At 41.5% G+C, this 14193-nt stretch overlaps 1 protein-coding gene across 1 annotated transcript in view; it reads left to right on the forward strand.

Moving 5' to 3' along the window:
- Positions 1 to 14193, forward strand: part of drc3 (dynein regulatory complex subunit 3) — a 32344-nt gene that overhangs the window by 1201 nt on the left and 16950 nt on the right. The window contains exons 3-5 of the mRNA XM_052021972.1: positions 4463 to 4629; positions 4751 to 4897; positions 6703 to 6822. Coding sequence (XP_051877932.1) covers positions 4463 to 4629; positions 4751 to 4897; positions 6703 to 6822 — 434 coding nt within the window. The remainder of the gene's footprint in view (positions 1 to 4462; positions 4630 to 4750; positions 4898 to 6702; positions 6823 to 14193) is intronic.

Raw genomic sequence — 14193 nt, forward strand, 5'->3', positions numbered from 1 at the left:
ATCAACAAATTCCTGAACCTATCTGAGAGATATTGGATGTACTGCAGTGCTTCTGGAATATAAAAGTTAGAAGCAAGATGAGATCATTTGTCCCCTTGTGTCTGCTGTGCCATTCATGGTTGATCTTTTATCTCAGCACTACTTTCCTGCATTAACTCCATATACCTTAATTCCATTAATAGCTAAAACTCTATCTCTTGAATATCTTTATTAGTCACACGTACATCAAAACACAAAGTGAAATACATCTTTTGCATAGAGTGTTCTGGCGGCAGCCCACAAGTGACACCACGCTTCCGGCGCCAACATAGCATGCTCACAACTTCCTAACCCGTATGTCTTTGGAATGTGGGAGGAAACCGGAGCACCTGAGGAAACCCACACAGACAATTGATGATGTGGCCTCCACAGACTTCATGGGTAGAGAATTCTTACGATCCATCACTCCATGGATGAAGAAATTTCTTCTATCTCTGCATTGAATGGCCAATGACATATTTTGAGACCATGGCCCCTGGTTCCAGACACCCGCTCCACATCTACCCTGTCATGTCTCATAAGAATCTTGTACATTTCAGTGAGATGCTCTCTCATTCTTCTAAATGCTAGAGAATATAGGCCTAGTGTGCTTAATCTCTACCATCCTAGGAATCTATCTGAGTCATAGAATCATAGCACAGAAACAGGCCATTTGGCCTATCATGTCCATACAACCATCAATAACCCATCTCTGCTAATCCCATTTACCAGCACTTGCTCTGTAACCTTTTATGTACTTTAGCAAGGCTTTTGACAAGGTCCCACTTGGTAAACTGATCTGGAAGGTAAGATCACATGGGATCTATGGTGAGCTAACCAATTGTAAGTGACAAAGCCCTGGGGAGTGGTGCAGAACAGAGAGACCTAGGAGTACAGGTACATAGTTCCCTGAAAATGGTGACACAAGTAGACAAGATGGTGAAGAAGGCATATGGCACGCTTGCCTTCATCAGACAGGGCATTGAGTACAAAATATGGACGGCATGTTACAGCTGTACAACATGTTGGTGAGACCACACCTGGAATATTGTGTGCAGTTCTGGTCACCATACTATAGGAAGGATGTGATTAAACTAGAGAGGGCACAGAAAAGTTTCAAAAGAGTGTTGCCATGACTGGGAGGTTGAGTTATAAGGTGAGACTGGATAGGCTGGGATTGTTTTCCCTGGAGCAAAGAATGCTGAGGGGTGACCTTATTAGAGTTTATAAAATTATGAAGGGCATAGATAACATGGCTAGTCACAGTCTTTTTCCCAGAGTTGGGTAATCTAAAACTAAAGAGCATAGGTTTAAAGTGAGAGGGGAAAGATTTAAGGGGGACCTGAGGGGCAGGGTTTTCACACAGAGGATGGTGGTGGATGGGTGTTTTTCTGAGTGGGAGTTTGTAACAAGTGGTGTACCACAGGGATCAGTGCTGGGACCTCTGTTATTTATATATAAATGACTTGCATGAGAATATAGATGGTCTAATTAGTAAGTTTGCAGATGACATGAAAATTGGCGGAGTCATAGATAGTGAAGAAGGTATCTAAGGATACTGCAGGACATAGATCAGCTGGAAAGTTGGTGGACCGATGGCAGATAGAATTTAATCCAGACAAGTGTAAGGTAATGCACTTTGGGAAATCAAATTCTGGTAGATGTAGAGTAAAATGGCAGGGACCTTAGAAGCATTGATGTACAGAGGGACCTTGGGGTGCAGATACACAGGTCACTGAACATGGCAACACATAGGGTAGTGAAGAAGGGATTTGGAATGCCCGCCTTCATAGGCTGAGGTACTGAGTATAAGAGTTAGGATGGTATGTTGCAACTGTACAAAACATTGTTTAGACCAGACCTAGAGTATTGTGCACAAGTTTGGTCACCACACTACAGGAAGGATGTGGTAGCAATAGAGAGAGTGCAGAAGAGATTCACCAGGATGTTGCCTGGAATGGAGGCTTTCAGTTATAAGGAGAGATTGGATAGGCTGTGTTTATTCTCACCAGAACATAGGAGGCTGAGAGGTGATCTCATAGAGATTTATAAAATAGTGAGGAAAATTGGTAGGATAGAGTCTTTTTCCCAGGTCACAGGAGTCTAGAACTAGAGCAAACATGTCTAAGATGAGAGAGGAGAAATTTAAAGGAGGTCTGAGGGGTAAGTTTTTCACAGAGAGTGATGGTGATCTGAATTGAGCTGCTAGAGGAGTGTGATGGAAACAGATAGAATTACAATATGAAAAAGGCATTTGGACAAGTATTTAGATAGGGAAGGTGTAGTTGGAATTGGGTCTAATGCAGACAAATAGGCTTCATGATTGACAAGGACAAGCTGGGCTATAAGGGCCTATTTCTTTGCTCTATGATTACAATATGATGCTTCTAGGATATCTTCTCTCATTTCTGTGCTAAGGATTCCTTGATCAATATTGCAATGCACCCTCCTCTTTTACGTTGTCACCCCTTGTCACACTTAAAGATTCTGTATCCTGGAATGTCAGTCCTGCCCTTTCAACCATGTCTCTGTGATAGCAACATTATCATATTGCTAAGTACTGTTCAGCAGTCTAAGTTTATCTGCTTAACTAGTCAGACTCCTTGTATTAAAATAGATGCAACTTTGCCTTCCATTCCTCCCACGTGCCATATTGCACCCATGTTTTCTCTGCCTACTGGACTGACTTAGTTTTACTACCATATTTGACTGCACGTTACCCACCCCCACCTCCCTAACTGTACATCTATGGTGTCCCATTCCCCTGCCAAATTAGCGTGAAACTTCCCAATGGCATGAGTAAACCTCCCTGCAAGGCTGCTGGACCCATTCTGGTTCAAGTGCAACCTGTCCAGCTTATTTTATTTTTATTTACAGCGTGGTAACAGGCTCTTCTGGCCCAAAGAGTCCGCGCCGCTCATTTTGAACCCAAATTAACCTACCCGTACGTCTTTGGAATGTGGGAAGAAACCGGAGCACCTGGAGGAAACCCACGCAGACACGAGAGAACGTACAAGCTCCTTACAGACAGCGACGGGAATTGAACCCCAATCGCTGGCACTGTAATAGCATCACGCTAACCGCTACGCTACCGTGCCGCCTCTTATACAGGTAGCTTATACAGGTCCCACTTTCCCCAGACATCTAAAGTCCTCCATGCTACATCATCTCTTTAGCCACGTATTCATCTGACCTAGCCTCCTATTCCTATACTCACATGCACGTGACAATGGAAGTATCCAGAAATTATAACCTTAGAGGTCATTCTCTTTAAATTTGTGACCTAGCTCCCTAAATTATTGTTGGAGGACCTCATCCCTCTTTTTACCCATGTCATTAACACTATTGTGAACCAAAACTCTGGCTGTTCCTCCTCCTCCCCTTCTAGAATGTCCTCCAACCATTCTGTGACATTCTTGACCCTTACACCATGGAGGCAACACATTCCTGTCTACAGCTGCAGAAGCTCCTGCCTATTCCTCTCACTATTGAAACTCCTACCACTGTTGCTTTTGGACTCTTGCACCTATCCCTTATGCAGATGAGCCACCCACAGTGCCATGATCTTGGCTCTGACTGGACTTCCCAGAAGTACATTTGCTCCCACTATTTTCCAACATGGAGAATGGTTTTGGAGTGACGTGCACTCTGAGGTTTCCCTAACAGCCTCCATTCCTCTGACTGGTGGTCAGCCATTCCTTCTCTGTCTTTCCTAAACTGTGGGATAATCACCTCTAAAACCATGTTATTAATGTAACTTTCAGTCTCACAGATGCACTGTGGTGCCTTCAGCCAGACCCCATCTCTGAAACACAGCATTCAACCTGGTAAAACTGGGGACCTCCCACATGCTGCAAGCCATAAAACACGTAGGAGTAAGCTTACCTGGCACACTTTTAATTTGGAAAGGGCTCTTAAAATGTAATCCAATCTGATCCCACACATTATATGATTTATGATAAAGTGAAAATATGACTGATGCCAATGTCACACTGTCCTTCAGAGGTCAGTGTTGAGAAGATCTCACAGAATGCTGCATTCTCTGCCTCCATTTTATACACTAAAACAACTTTTGTCCAGTCTGCTCAAAATAATTGACCTCAATTGAAAAGATAACAGTTCTAATTATAAAGGGAGTGCTTTGCAGATGAGATGAAAATTGGTGGAGATATAGATAGTGAGGTAGGTGTCTAGGGATATAGCTGAACGTCGATCAGCTGGAAAGTTGGGTGGAGCAATGGCAAATGGAATTTAATCTTTGTTTGCCTCTGCAACTGAAAGCTTCACTGTAAAACAACATCCAAGGATTAAATGTAAAAGTTACTAACTATGACTATTAAGTTAGGATAAACCTAATGAAATTATATATAACTGCCCTCACTTACTAAAGCCTGCACTCTGAATCTGGTTAATAATAGCAAAAAACACCAATTTTCTTTTCTAGATTTATCTTTTAACAATATCGAAATGATTGAAGGCCTGGATGAACTGGTTAAGCTAGAAGACCTCAGTCTGTACAGCAACAGAATTTCCAAATTTGAAAACATGGACTCATTAGTAAACCTGCAAGTTTTCTCTATTGGAAAAAATCATATCAGTGACCTGGAATCTGTAAGCAATTTCATTTAAGTGGAGCTCACTTTTCACCTGGTTTGTTGTTGCTTTCTTGAAAAAAATTAGTACTTTATATTTCTATGCAGTTTTCTAAATTAGGTTAATGTTATTGTTGTAGATTATCTATTTAAGAAGATTTAAGAGGCTGCGGACACTGAATCTTGCTGGAAATCCTGTTAGTGAAGATGAACGGTATAGTATGTACATTCCTGCCTTTCTGCCTGATCTGATGTACCTGGACTTCAGATTAATAGATAAGACTACAGTAAGTATTTAGTAAGAGTGGACTAATGATAAAGTTAATATTATAATGATTATTATGCACACTTAAGGAGTTAGAGTCATACAGCATGGAAACAGGCTCTTTGGCCCAACTGGTCCATGCCGAGTTGTTTGATTGAACATAATATGCTTCTAGCATCCAGCTTTGCAAGTGTGAAGAATTATTAAAACAATAACTTGCAGCAAGATCTTGGTTGATAATTTACCTCTCCAGTGTTCTATGCCACACACAGATTTGGAAGTCTTCAGGTGTTTGCCTCTTCACATGGCTTCCAAACTTGTAACATTAAGAAAAAATGATATGAAGTCTATTAGACTTGAGAATATCCCTTGTAACCTTTGAAGATTTTGCAACATTATTTAAATAATCTGAAGGACCCAGGTTATAAGAAAACCCTTATTATTGAAGAAACAAAGCTCCATCCAATTTTCTCTCCTCCTTTTGTGTTGAATCTTTGTTGAGGTACAAATCCAATAAAGAGAATCATTTGTTGATACCTTTTTCTACTGGCTATTCTACTGTTAATCCAAATTGAGGCTGTTCTCAGGCTATTTGGATGTTTGATTGTCAAGATGTAATGAGTGGCATGCCACAGGGATCAGTGCTGGGTCCTCCACATTTTACACTGTATGGAAAGGCAGTAGGGGTATAGTTACTAAATTTGCTGATTTTGCAAAGATAGGTAGGAAAGGAAGTTGTAAAGAGGACTTTTAGGGCAGCACGGGATGAGAGCAGGCAAAAATCTGCAAATGGAGCATTAATGTGGGAAAAATGTGACATCAATTTTGGCACAAAAAAAGAAACATATTCTAAATGTTGACAGATTGCCAAGCTCTGAGATATAGAGAGATCTGGGTGTCCTAGTGCATGATTTACAAAGGGCTACACCAGGTAATTAGGAAAGCTAATAATGTTATCTCTTATTGCATAGAAAAGTGGGGAGGTTATGCTTCAGTCACATAGATCATTGGAGTGACCACCTCTGGGGTACTGTGTACAGTATGGTCTCCTTATTTAGAGGGTGTTTGCTCTTGCAGGAGAATCTGGAACTAGGGATCACTGTTTAAAACTAAAAGGGTCACTCATTTAAGACAGGGGTAAAATGTAATTTTTTTCCTGAGGATTGTTAGTCTTTAGAACTCTCTTCCTCAAAGGGCAGTGGAGGTAGAATCTTCGAATATTTTTAAGGCAGATGTAGATGGATACTTGATAAGCAAAGGGGTGAAAAGTTACCATGGGTAAGCAATAATGCAGAATTAAGCATAGAGTCAAATCAGCCATGATCTTATTAAATGGTGGAGCAGATTTGAGGAACTGAGTGGCCTACCCCTATTCCTAATGTTTATGTTCATATGTTTCTTTACTTTGGCCTTTATTTCGGAGGCAGTTGTCTTGATAGTACCATTTGTAGAAACTTAAGAGCAACTGCCTACCTGCTGCATTGGGAGAATAACAGTAGCTGATAAGGAGAGAACAAAGAAAACAGAACACACTGACTCACTCATTTCCAAAAGGTCTTCACAACAGGGGTGGCATAATGGCACAGCCTCACAGTTGTCTCACAGCTCCAGTGAACTGGGTCCAATCCTGACCTCTGGTATTGTCCCGATGCTGCCTGACCTGCTGAGTTCCTCCAGCATTTTGTGTGTGTTGCTCCAGATTCCAGCATCTGCTGAATCTCTTGTGTCTTGGGTATTGTCTGTTGCATGTTCTTCCTGTGACCACATGAAAACAGAAAGGAAAGATTGTTTTACAAATGTCATAAAACAAATTTCTGTTTGTTAAAGAAAGAACAGGCTTTACAAATACATTACGCCACTGTTGCGAATTTGGTGCACAAAGAAGATTTGGAATTGAAATCTCTTGAGAAGATGAGGTTGGAAGAAGAAGAGCTGGCTTTACATAAGGTAAACTTCTTGTATCATAAAGCAACACAAGCAACCATAACATCTTCACTTAAGTACTTACTCTAACAGAAGCTCAGTTCCTCATAACAGTTACATCACTTTAGATCCAAAAAAATTTGGTTCAGCCAGTCTCATTTAAGGAGGAACGAAAACTGCCTGGAAAGAAAACGACAAATGCAAAAACAGAAAATGCTGCTTTGAGGAAGGTTCCCTGACCCAAAACACTAACTGTTTGTCTTTCCACAAATGATCCTTGACTGGCTGAGTTCTTCCAGCTTTTTGGTTTTTTTTTGTTTCAGGTTCCAGCATCTGCAGTTTTATTTGTTTTCCATAACATCAAATGCATTTCTCACCTTTAAGCACTGTCCAGACCTCTGTTGGAAACTATTTGTGTTTGTAGATGTTGTATGAAGTTAGGATCAGACATAATCATGTCACCTTCCCACAATTAAGCAACCAGTCAATGCCCAGTTTAGGCTTATTCAGTGGTCATTTGGGAAGTTTGACTCCCCAACCATGATATGGCACCTTAAGTACAGGACAAATGTACAGTGACACTCATTCACTTGTACAGTGAAGAAGCTGGAGTCTGACTTGTTTCCAAGCATTTCCCCATGTATTATAATTACATGATTGAATACCCCACGATCACACAGAAAATGTCAAACACCACAAAATGCTTTGCAATACAGAGGAAAGGCAAGGAGTTAGCTTAATTTTGCATTTCATCCTTAATTTTGCAGAGTGATATATCAGAGAAACAAGCCTTTTGGCTCATTGTATCCATGCAGACCATCAGGTACTCATTTACGAGCTCCATAGCCTTTTATGCCTTGGCTATTCAAGTATTCCTCTGGATATTTGTTAAATGTTGTAAGAATACCTGCCTCCAGCAAACCCTCGGGCAGTGCATTCCAGAGTCCAAATGCTCTCTGGGTGAGAAAGTTCTTCAATGGATCCCCTCTAAGCTTCTTACGCCTTCCGCTAAACCCATACCATGTAGTTTTAGACACCTCTGTTATGGGGAAAATTTCCTACTATCTACTCTTTCTGTGCCCCTCATAATTTTGTGTACTTCTATCAGGTATTCCCTCACACTCTTCTGCTCCAAGGAAAACAAACCCAGTCTCTCCTTGTAACTGAAACGCTCCAATGCAGGCAACATCCTGGTGAATCTCCTCTGCACCCTCTCCTGTGCAATCATGTCAACAAATTTCAGTTTACTTGGGTAAATGGGCATTACCCTTCATGGGGAGAGAATGAATCTCAGGCAAACAGAAGGTTAATCTTGGTTCTTCAGTAGTTTAGTGAATCTTGAATATAGTGACACTCGGTGCATTTCAGTTCAGTTAATGAAAAATTGTCCCTCCAATATGGTTGTGTAGATAAACATTCAGCATGACTTATGTAAAACCAGGAACATTCCTGTTTTGAAGCCTAGTCCAGGGCATTAATTTCTTTAGTACTCCTTGAATGATGAGCTGCACTGATTTCCCTACAATTTCAGTGAAGTACATCATGTTGCTTCTTGTGCCTTTCCAAACTTCACTTTTGGGTGTTTCTTGTACTGTTAAGTTCAGAGCTGAAAATAAAAATGGAAGAAGAAAGAAGTCTCTAAAGAAAGTTGAAAATTTTACACGAAGGGATCCATTTCATCCATGGAGTTTGAAATGGATAAAAATATGGATAACGTCAATTTCCATGCCTTAATGCTTAAAATCATGTTAATTTTGCACAAAAATGAACAGTAGGATGAGAGAATTATGCAAGCAATTCATGGTGGTTAGCCTAGTGGTTTCCATTGTACTTTAAGTGAGGAAGATCCAGAACATAATTGGAAACACTTAAAATGCTCTGTAATTCTTTATTTATTTCACTGCAAGTTGAAATTGTTTCAAAATAGATGTATAGTTACCTATAGTGCAGTGCAGTGCAGTGAGGTTTTTTTCTTGGTTTAATAATCTCTTTCTGTATTTAGGATGCATATGTAGAATATCTGAACGGGCCTGGTCTGTTTAACAGCATGTATGCAGAAGATGTTGAAGCACCAAAGCTCTTACTGCTACCTGGAGTGTCAGAATTTGTGGAACAATATCCTTTCACAAGGGTTTTATGGATGTATTAAGCACTTTAAAAGGGCACCATTGTTGCTCCAACATGACATTTGTTAGTAGTGTACTAGGTTTCCAGATTTATACATAAGATCAATTTTGTGCAGGTGATTAGAAAAGGCTCGTGCCATCAGAACAGTCCCAAGCATTACCCTTGAGGCCAAATTGGCATGCCAGCCATTCACCATTGATTTCCAGTGGGGCTTCACTTTTCCTATGCAGGAGTGCTAAGAGCACTTGCTCTGGGTCAGTATTTACCTGCATTCAAACCTTCTGAGCCACTGGGATATTCTTCAGACGTGAAATATTTATATTAAAAGAAAGAAAATGAGGAACCAGATCTATTTTTAATGTTCACAAAATTCTGGAGGAACTCAGCAGGTCAGGCAGCATCTATGGAGAGAAATAAACAGTTGACGTTTCGGGTTGAAACCCTTCATCAGGACTGGAAAGGAAGAGGGCAGAAGCCGGTATAAGAAGGTCAGGGGTGGGGGAGGAGTACAAGCAGACAGGTGATAGGTGAGTCCAGGTGAGAGGGGGAAGGTAGGAGGGTGAAGGTGGCGGAGGGGGGAGGAGTAAGAAGCTCAGAGGTGATAGGTAGAAGAGGCAAAGGGCTGAAGAAGAAGGAATCCGGTAGGAGAGGGTAGTGGACCATGGAATAAAGGGAAGGAGGTAGGGAATAGATAGACAGGAGAGGGCAGGGGAAAGGGAAGGGGGCCTCAGGAATGAGGGAAGACAAAGGAGAAAAAAGGGGGGAAAAAAGAGAAGAGGGGAGGGATTACCAGAAGTTAGAGAAATCAATGTTGAGGCCATTAGTTTGGAGACTACCAAGGTGAAATATGAGGTGTTGTTCCTCTAATCTATGTCTGGTCTCAACGTGGCAGTAGAGGAGGCCATGGATAAACATGTCAGTGTGGGAGTGGGATGTGGAATTGAAGTGGATGGCCACCGGGAGATCTTTGCTTTTGTTGGAGATGGAACTAAGGTGCTCAATGAAGTGGTCACCCAATCTGCGTTGGGTCTCACTGATGTAGAAGAGGCTGCACTAGATGCAATAAATGACACACTCAGATCCACAGGTGAAGCGCTGCCTCACCTGGAAGGACTGTCTTGGGCTCTGAATGGTGGTGAGGGAGGAGGTGTAGGGGCAGGTGTAGCACTTAGTGCAGTTGCAGGGATAAGTGCTGGGAGGGTCATCTGTGGGGAGGGATGAGTGGACAAGGGAGTCATTCTGTCTGCCACAAAAGCAAGGATCCATGGCCTCCTCTATTGCCACGTTGAGGCCAGACGTAGGTTGGAGGAACCTCATATTTCGCCTTGGTAGTCTCATACCCGATGGTCCCAACATCAATTTCTCTAACTTCCAGTAATCCCTCCCCTCTTCTCCCCCCTTCTCTTTTTTTTTCTCTTTTGTCTTCCCTCATTCCTGAGGCCCCCTTCTCCCTTCTTTTTCCCCTTACCCTGCCCTCATGACCTGCCCATCTATTCCCCACTTCCTTCCCTTTATTCCATGGTCCACTACCCTCTCCTAATGGATTCGTCCTTCTTCAGCCTTTTGCCTCTTCCACATATCACCTCTCAGCTTCTTACCTCTCCCATGCCCACCTTCCTACCTTACCCCTTTCACCTGGACTCGCTTATCACCTGAACTCACCTATCACCTGCCTGCATGTACTCCTCTCCCTCCTTGACCTTTTTCCGGCTTCTGCCCTCTTCCTTTCCAGTCCTGATGAAGGGTCTCGACCTAAAACATCGACTGTTTAATCCTCTCCATAGATGCTGCCTGACCTGCTGAGTTCCTCCAGCATTTTGTGTGTGTTGCTCCAGGTTCCAGCATCTGCAGAATCTCTTGTGTCTATTTTTAATGTTAGCACCTTACAGATAGTCAATGGCTTTTTAAACTTGAAATTTAGGCCTTGTTAGCAGGTTAAGATTAAGGATAGTGTAAAATTACCCAACAAGAAGTCTCATAGGTGAAAATCACCATACGGTGATCGTTGCCCATTGAACAATTTGTCTCTGTGCTTTGGGTTCCTACTTTTGATTATGAGTGGATTTTACTTCTGACAGTTTGGCTATGGAATGAGTTGCAGGGATCTGTTGTCTTGACTTGGTTGGGTTTTGGAAGGTGAATAGCAGGGGCAAAATGAAAGCATTGAGCTTCATTATTAGTGAAAGCCACATTTCAGAAAATTAAATACCACCTGTGATATGCCATCCTCTATAGTACACACATGATAGCATCTTTGACAATTTGCCACATACAAGACTGAGTTCACTGATGCTTGCCAGAAGCTCTTTAAATATGGACTCGAAGGGTTTGATACACGCAAAAAAGAAGTGGAAAGTTTTTTAGAATGCTTGCAAGAAGCAAATGAAGAAAATCAGCAAAAGGGAATAAAAATTATCAAGGAATTTGAGGACAAGAACAAAGAGGTAGGATGAAAATTAGATAGTAAGTACAGAAAATGCTAGAAAACTAGTCTGTCAGCATGTGTAAAGAGTTTTGATGACAGAACTGATGTTAAAAGTATACTTTAAAGGGAATGGCTGTGGAACAGAGTGACCTCAAATGTATGTCAAACACAGGAGTGATACTATGCTAGGATTGTACAGCACAAATGTGGGCCTTTCAGCCCAACTTGTCCATGCTGATAGTGATGCCTATCTACCCTAATCCCATTTGCCTGCGTTAGGCCAGTATCCCTCTACTTTCCAAGTACCTGTCCAAATGCCTTTTAAACATTATAATTGTATCTGCATTGTATTGTAAATTCAAACTTATGATATGAGATTGGCACTGTCCTCTGTCACCTATGCAGGTCCGTGCCATAAATATTCACAAGCCTATTTGTTCAATCAGGTATTTAATCAAAATATTTATTTTACTAAAATATTGTAAATTTGCAAGCTTCTTTGATTGTTGTGTACTAGGTAAGGAAATACTGAGCCATAGAAACCAGAAAAATACAAAGTTTGCAGATTTCAAGGCAGCAGTTGTCAAGATACCAACTGCAGGAGAATCACTGGCTGGAAATCAGGAGCCTGGTTAACTTTAGGCCCTCTCTGTCCTCTTCCTTCCCTCGCCTGATGAACAATGGTGCATATTGGGTTTACGTTCATACTTTTAGTGATTTTATTTGTTATTTAAATATATATTGACCCCAGTTTTTCATGAGCTGCGGCTAGGAGGGGAGGGGTTATTGGTCAAATGTTAACAATTAGATACCTCATTAATGCAGAAAATCCAAGAAGCACTCAGCAGGTTAGGCAGCATCTGTGGAGAAAGAAACATAGTTTACCTTTTCACAGACCATATAGCATGTAAAAACCTTCTTTAGGCTCACCAAGTCGGCACTGACCATCAAACACCCATTTGCTAATCCCATTTTATTCTCCCCACTTTCCCATGAACTCTCCCCAAATGCTACCACTCGGTTACACCCTAGGAGGAATTTATGGTAGTGAATTCACCTACCAACCTTGTGATTAGGGAGGAAATGAGAGTATTCGGAGGAACCATGCGCAGTCAAAGGAAGAACATGCAACAGACAGTACCTGAGGTCAAGATTGAACCCAGGTCGCTGGAGCTGTGAGACAGCAGCTCTTCCAATTGCGCCACACTGCCACCCTTATTAGAGATCTTTCGGAAATGAGAGAGTCGGTGTGTGACGGAGTGAATGGAGCAGAATTTGATGGTCCAGGTTCAAAAGGTGCAGTAAAGGTTGTGGTACCTGAAATTTCTGCAAAATCATCATTTAGGTAGGGCCTTGATAATGCAGTTTCCTTGAGAATTTTCCCATATAAGTATATGAATGTAAATACTGTATACGACTACCATTGCTGACTATGCAGGACAACACTTATAACAAATATTTCTGAAGATAAATTAATGCGATTTTTTTTTTTTCCCCTGTTTTCCATGAATATTGTATTCCATCTGTTGAAAAGTGTCCTATTATATGGGTTAATTTCATTGGTGCTTAAGGGAGCTTTCTTTGAGTTAACTTTTCCAATGCATTGGGTAAGGTTACATTCAGAATTTTATATAAAAGCATCAATTTAACCTCTCAAAATACAGAAAGGCAATTACCTCACTTATTCCTGTGAATATACTAATAAAAATGTCAACTATCCCTCTGTCTCCACAGATGCTGCCTGACCCGTTGAGTTCTTCTAGCAGTTTGTTTTTAGCTACAGATTCCAGCATCAGCAGGGTCTTGTCTCCACAATGATTCTTTGCTGTAAATATTTGAGGCTGCTAACCTGAAAAGCCCTGTTTATCCCATTGATTTGTCTGCTAATCAGTCCTCCATCCATACTAATATATTGCACTGAATCTATGTGAGCTCTTATGCAGGAACCATTTATGTGTCACCTAATTTAATACCTTCATATATACCATTCCTAGCCACTGACTCCATCCCTCTCCGTGATAACTGAATGAAACTGAACCTTCATTGTCAACCTTGGTCTCATCTTTGAGCCTGAGTATTTACCCTTTCCAGCTCCAGATTACTTTTTTCTCTACCTGAGCCAACTAATCCAACTCCATTCCTCCACCAAGTTATCTATTGCTGAAGTTCTCATCTGGGGATTTGTTAACTCTACACTGACCATTCCAATGTAGTGCTGGCTGGCTCTTCTGTAAACTTGAGGATATCCAGAACTCTGTTCCTTGTGTCCTAAGTTGCACCAAATCACTCATCATCCCTGTGCTTGATGATCCACACTGGCTTTCATCTAAGCAATGTCAATTTTTAAATTCTCTTCCGTGGTATCAAATCCCTCGATGGTCTTGCCCTTTGCTATCTCTGTAATTTGTTTCAGCTACACCCTTCCTAGATTTCACTTCTATGCTTCTGGTATCTTCAGCATTCCCAATTTAATGCTTTTATTTGCCAAAACCTGAAGCTGTGGAAATCCCTTGCTAAACCTCTCAGCCTCTCTTTCCGCCTTTAAAATGCCCTTAGACGGCACCTTCCAACCCACAACCTCTACCAACTAGAAAGACAAGGGCAGCAAAAACATGGGAACATGACTACTGGAAGTTGCCCTCCAAGCCACACACCATCCTGACTTGGAAATATATTGCTGTTCTTTAACCATCACTGGGTCAAAATTCTGGAACTCCCTCCCTAACAGCATTGTGGGTATACCCACACCTGAAGGATTGCAGTGGTTCAAGAAGGCAACTCACCACCACCTTCTCAGGGGCAACTAGGGGTGGACAATTAAATACTGGCTCAGCCTGCGAAGC

Source organism: Pristis pectinata, chromosome 8 (assembly GCF_009764475.1).
Source record: "Pristis pectinata isolate sPriPec2 chromosome 8, sPriPec2.1.pri, whole genome shotgun sequence".
NCBI lineage: Eukaryota > Metazoa > Chordata > Chondrichthyes > Rhinopristiformes > Pristidae > Pristis > Pristis pectinata.